Source organism: Phalacrocorax carbo, chromosome 1, assembly GCF_963921805.1.
Source record: "Phalacrocorax carbo chromosome 1, bPhaCar2.1, whole genome shotgun sequence".
NCBI classification, from domain to species: domain Eukaryota; kingdom Metazoa; phylum Chordata; class Aves; order Suliformes; family Phalacrocoracidae; genus Phalacrocorax; species Phalacrocorax carbo.
In genome coordinates, this window is record NC_087513.1 from 32,538,627 (window position 1) to 32,545,026 (window position 6,400).

General features: G+C 38.9%; 1 protein-coding gene across 1 annotated transcript in view; it reads left to right on the forward strand.

Annotated features, from left to right (window-relative positions):
- The window catches only part of CNTN1 (contactin 1), a 255,051-nt gene extending 250,022 nt beyond the window's left edge, over nucleotides 1–5,029 (forward strand). The window contains exon 24 of the mRNA XM_064447942.1: nucleotides 2,343–5,029. Within this exon, the coding sequence (XP_064304012.1) occupies nucleotides 2,343–2,422 (80 nt within the window). The 3' untranslated portion in view covers nucleotides 2,423–5,029. The remainder of the gene's footprint in view (nucleotides 1–2,342) is intronic.
- Nucleotides 5,030–6,400: the final 1,371 nt, after the last annotated feature.

Genomic DNA, 6,400 nt, shown 5'->3' on the forward strand with positions numbered 1-6,400 from the left:
TGCGTTTCTAGTAGCACTGAAATTCACTACTAAAGGCCAACTGTAAACAAGTCAGGCCTTCCATTTGCTAGTGGCTTATGGTCCGCTTTTTGTTAAATGATTTGGTAGGTGACAAGCTGTACATACATGCATATGAACAGCTGTAGGCACATCTCGTTGTGTGGTATTTGGTCACCTCATAAGCATATTCCTGTTCTGGGATGGGGAAGGCACACGCTCCTCTAACACCTTCCCTGGAGAGACACCTTGGGTGAAAGGTGTCTTACACCCAGCTCTCCCCAGTGATACACATGTACTATAGATCTGGTGGAACGTGATTTTTCCCACCGTACCAATGCGCAGGATTTAGTTGGGAAGTATTGTAATAAGCCAGTTACAAGGAAAGAAGACTGAGCACTCCAGTTTGAGATAGGCTCCCAACTGGCTTTCCGAACAACTGCCTGAAAACTGCAGTTGTTTGGGGTGGGGCTCTTTAAAGCCAAATGAGGAGAGGAGATAGTGCTATGAACATGGGCAACTGCAGATGAAGGCTCAGTTAAATGACTGCAAAGAGGAGAAGCGTCCTTAGGCACAATTTGTTTGGGGGACAAAGCTTTCATCTCGGAATTATAAATAGTACGTGTAGGGTACATCAGAGAAGATGCTGATCAGAAGGAAGTCAAGCCCACAGTGTATTGAGACATATTGTGAAAACCCCATCAGAAAAAATCTCCGCAATTATGTATGTAGGAACCACAAATGACTAAATACTATCACTTCCATATATCCAGATCTAACTGATGAGCTGGTGAACTCTGGAGTTTTCTGATTTGGACTTAATCCACAAATTTTATAAAAAAATTTTTTATTATTAGTCATTTTCATCTCCATCTAGTTTCCTTACTTTGTCCTTATTATTGTGGGTAGGAAATACTGTAAGCAATAAATGCTTGAAGGTAACTTTCAAATATGTATTTGGCCAAATTCTTCCTTCAAACCAGCATTTTTTTGGCACTCAGGATCTTGTTTTGCTACTTTATAAATAATACAGCACCTTATTAATAGGAGGTTTGAGACAGACACAAAATGAAGAATTAAGTTATTTATTTATCCTGAAAGATGCATAAACTTCTGTGGCAGACGTGTAAAACCTACAGATCTGTCTTTCTAGGAGCCTGCATGGCGCTGGACCAGATGATGTGACTTGTCCTTGCAAGACATCTGATGAGAGAATGTGAATTCTCTTTTGGGACCTTAAATTCTATGAAAGAATAAGTGAAATTTGTCATACTTTGCCTGTCATTAGCTAAAACAGTGCTCCCTGCTGAAAACGGTGCCGTTTGGTTCATGTGTTACCTTTTCAGTCTGGTTTTTCCTCATTCAGAAGAACATTTGCTGGAGACCTGTCCAGTGGGTCAGTTCCAGCAGCTCCTCAGGACTGTCACCACCAGCTGCAAGCACTTCTGGCCTTAGTTTGTATCCAACAGCAAGGCGAGCAGTAAGCTGGGTCCCGCACTGCCCACCTATACGCTACCAACCTGACCTAGGCAAGCCCAATACCATGAAAGAACAGCCCGTTCCCCAGCTCCTTTGGCCCATCTCCAAGGCTGACAGCCAGGCTGACAGTCACTGTCAGTTTGACTGGGTCATTTTCTCACATTGATGCTTCTTAATGGGCAGCACAGTGGCAACACAAGCCATTTAACGTAACAGTAATTCTTATGCCTGTTCACCAGAGCAAGTCATGTGAAGTTTGTAAGCTGTCAATTAATATTTTTTGTCTTTATTTGTTTATATTATTTGTTTAAGAAAAACCCTTGTGACTTTAAGAGACGTAAATGTGTAAATGCCACACTGCTAGAAGTCAGCCATCTGGACTTTGTAATCTGGCAGGTAAACAAACGGACCCGGCTCTTTGACATCTCTCAGATTATTGCTGATCATATGAACATTAACATTTCCAAAGGTGTCTCTTTCCTTCATCACATTTCAAAGACTCCATTAATTTTGTTTTCACGTGTTTAAATATTTATTTTGACCTTTTACCTCCTGGTATAACCTCTTGCCTTGTCGGACCCGCCAGATCACAATACACTGATGCGTTCTGAATGGCCTTGCTGCTTGTATAAACACGCCGCATAAACAGCTCTTGCAGAACAAAAGAGCGAGTCCTCCGCTGTACTGTAGCAAGTCTCTTTGTCCGTTTCAGATTATCCATACAGGTAGGGGTTGTGCTGAGATACACCAGCTGGTTTTCCAGCCTTCGTACCCCTCGTCCTCGCTCTCATCCAGGGTTGTTCCCCCCCGCCACGAGTAATACTGAAGTAAGACCAACACCGTGTTGTTATCTATTCGATGCGCAGGTGCCACTGCTGGAGTACCGACTCTGCTCCTGGTCTTGGTGGTGCCTACCCTGGGTGTCCTCGCCTGCTCGGGATTCTGAATGTAGCTGGATTTACCTTGTCCTCCACCTAACACAAAGGATTCCCTTCGAAGATGAGGACCACGACTCTTTTTGATTCCTGTGGCACCATCCTAAGCCAAATAAATTACACTTTAAAATAAATTACCCTACCGATTTCCTATGAACTTTAAGAGGACTGAGGCATCCAGGAACTCCTTCATGAAGTAAATCAACTTTTGAAAGGCTAAGAAATATTTTTAACTTGTTCCAATATGCCTTATAAAACACTTATGCTGATCTGTGACAGTTGCATGACTCGGTCCAATGGGGCAAGTTACAGTGTTAAAACCCAATAACATAGGCTGTACAGTGAAAGTAAAATCACCATACGTAGGTGCTTTAACTTGAATAACAAATTGTGAAATATAATAGAGATTGAAATGTTGATTGTATGTGGTAAATGTAAGAGTACTACGTCTGTCTGTACTATCCTATATGTTTTGTGTACTGCATATTTTTGAATGGCCCCATCATCATTTATTGGGATTACTGGGTTTTAGAGAGACAGTCAAAGCAAAAACATTTCATTTTTGTAGAGCTATATTTCTTGAGGCTATTGGATAGTATTTGAAGGACTCGAAATAAAAGTCAGTGACAAGGAAGTTTTTATTTTAAAGACGTTCAGAACACCCGAAACATGCATAGCATGCTCAGCTTAAAGGAATTTGCCTGTATTTCACTGACACAAGATTTACCATATCCTTTTCTTAAAACAATTCTGTTGAAAAATCCTATTATGGTCGTTGTTGCTGATTTTAGGAGTGAAATGTCAGCTTTCAGGGAAGCAGCGTAATGTATTGGTTTTGATTTAGCATTATTACTATTAATATTAATATTATTATTATTAAGGTAGCAATATAACATTTAAGATTTTGGAGATGTAGTCCATGTTAAGATCAGCCAAGTGGACCATGAAATGGTAGGAAACGTATGTTATTTTTTAAAGTTAAAAGATTTAAAATATAAAAAAAGAAAAAGATATACAGTAAATGGCAAAAACAGAGTAACACAGTAAAAAAATTTATTATATTTACATTTTTATGCTGCAGATGCCAGGTGTTACCTTCCAGTAGTGAAGGGGTACATTTGGGAGAATTATATGCTTTTTCAAGAACTTGATATTATTCTAATGTTTGTAGTGTTGTAAATAAGAGGTTTAGAGTTCTGAGACCGTCTCCCTATTTGACAGAGTACTGAGTGATCCAACTGCGTGTTCATACATGAAAGCGAGGTCGCAAGAAAGTCAGATCCCAACCATTAGTCGAATCTCAGTGTTTACTATGGCCTTTGCAAAATGGGCACTCTAATAGAGATAGAGAATGTTTTTGTTCTGACTGTGTCTAGAGTGTTTCAGTGTTGGGTTTTTTGTTGGTTTGTTTGGGTTTTTTTAAGTTGTTAAAGAAATGCACATTCCTTTCATTTTCCATGGTGTGCTGGGAATTAGTCTGAGTGTGAATGTTGAAGAAACACAGTGATATTGAATCAGCTGGCTCAAGTAATAGTGCAATGTCTGATGCTTCAAGAATTATAAGCTTTGAATCATATTTTATTAGCACAACCTTGCTAGCTACTTAGAAATAGATTTTATCTTTTTAGAAGTGATACTGTAGAGGTCCGTAATAATAATATTTACATGAAGCAAGAATAGGTCTATTAATAATTTACACCCCCTTCTTTTATTTGTATAATTTTGTACTATATATTTACATGTAAAAGTGTAGAGTCTTCATTAAGAGATATCAATAATACTGTTTTAGTTTAATTTTAACTATTTGTTACAAGATGAAAATTTTTTAAATAGGTGAAAGTGATAACTTCCCTATAGAGGAATGTCGAAGTGTCAAACACTACTGAGTTTCATAAATTGTATAATTATTTGAAAGAGAAATGAGCTGTCTTCATACATAAGTAACTAATATGCTGTAAGCCTTCTGTACAAAAAAATTGTGTTCTATTGTGTTTCATTTGGTTTGATTCTTTTGCAGTACGACTCATTTTTATATAATCTACAACCACAGCTAAATCTTTTGCCAAATGCATGATTGCCTTTTACTTTTCTAATACATGCTGTAAAAAGCAAATCTGTTCAGTTTTTGCATGGAAATGACCTGGGAAGGAAAGCCACTTCTTTTTTTAAATCAGCAACACAGATGAGGTAGGTCTCAAATACTGATCAGATAGTTGGGAGATTTTTCTGTTTCACATAATTGGGTAAATTTGGCTGGGACCTTCAGTTTCAAATTGTTGTCAATAAAAACTAATGTATCATCTGTTTTAAAACGCAAGGTTCTTAATTAAAGTTTATATAGATAGACATATTTGTTGTTTCTTTATATTTCAGGAAACTTGATATTACTATGATTTGATACTGATGAATATTGAACTGTTTTTTTAGTTACTTTTTATCTTTTTTTTTTCAAATGAGTAGAGCAGGACCGTGCTTTGTCCTTTTTATGAATGAAAAGTAAATTACAATTAAATAAATGTATTAATGTTAATCAAAATATAATAACTGTCTTTTGAATTGGAGCTTTCTAATTTCATAACAGTGGTGTGGTCATCTGTGACAGTAAAGGTATGGATGGAATGAGGTCCTGTGTGTCCCTGCCCTGCCTTCTTGTGAGTTCTGCTGGCGTTAAAGAGCTTTTGTGGGATAAGGGTGGCTGTTTTGCTTTGATTATAGGTGATACAGATAGAAAGATTTTCCTGACGTCAGTGACAGAGAGTCTCCTGAGACTTCTTCACCATTTTTTGGAAGCAAGAGTTAACCAAGCAGAGTATTTTTTTCAGGTAATGTTTCCTGCTCCAGTAGATATATTACAAAGAAAGGTGGCTGAAATGGCAAAACTTTGTACTGATTAAATGCTTTCCATGATCACAATGATATCAAGAGGAGACATCAAGTACACCTGACTGAGATACTGCCTGCCTCTGAGGGGTCACATTCAGGCCCTAAACCGCACAAAATATGGCATATAAGAGGTTGGTGAAGCTGATGGTCATATTGCAGAACTTGGTTTCGTTTATCTTCAGAGACAGCAAGTGTGAAGAGTCAATGAAAGAATATGTTCCTTGTGCCCTGCACCTGAAGGACTGTCTAGTCAATCGGAGCAGGCCTCAGACACGGAAAGGAGGAGATGATCACTACTTTGGTTAGGTACGTTACGTTTTGTATTTTTATCTTGGTCTCGAAGAGAAATAAGAGTCACTGCCTGCCAGTTCTCCGCTAATGATTTCAGACTATTGGGCAGTGGCAGACAAATCCGGCAGCTGTCTTACTGAAGAAAATCATAGCCTGAGTAGAAGGTAGAGATTTAAATCAGGAATTTGCATCGAAGGCGGCTGCAGCATGGTCACTGGTCTTACCTGTTCTGTTTGCCGTGGCGGGTGCCCGACCAGCAAACACCTCAAAGCCAGGTACGGCTCGCCTTGTTCCTGCCTTACCCAGGGGCTGGACAGCATGGGATGAGTATCAGCTGGGGGAGGCGTGAGCACGTGGCATCGCAGGAGACAGAAGCTGACATCATTGCAGTGACACAGCGAGGAGGGGAGGAATGGGGCACAGAACATAAACCCATGGGAGAAAAGGTTCATTATTTCCACCCTTCAAAGAACAACTTGGTTTTGTTTGTGAGGTTTCTTTGTTTCCAGGCTTCAGAGCCTCTAGCTACAGAGATGATAAAAAATACGGCTTTAAATATTAGATATTTGGCTGAAGACCAGATCTTCCAGTCTTGATCTGCCTCAGCACTGCATTAAGCTACATTTCCTATTGGAATTAAAATTAAAATAACAGACATCAGGTAATACCCAAATACATTCCAGTACAGATCTTGAAATAGATCCAAATGCTATCATTTGGAGATTTTGTTTATTTAAATACATCACGGAAATGTCTGCCTTTCAGGTTACAACAGTACAGTATGGGCTAAGGATATTCCTTTGGCAGCAGAATAA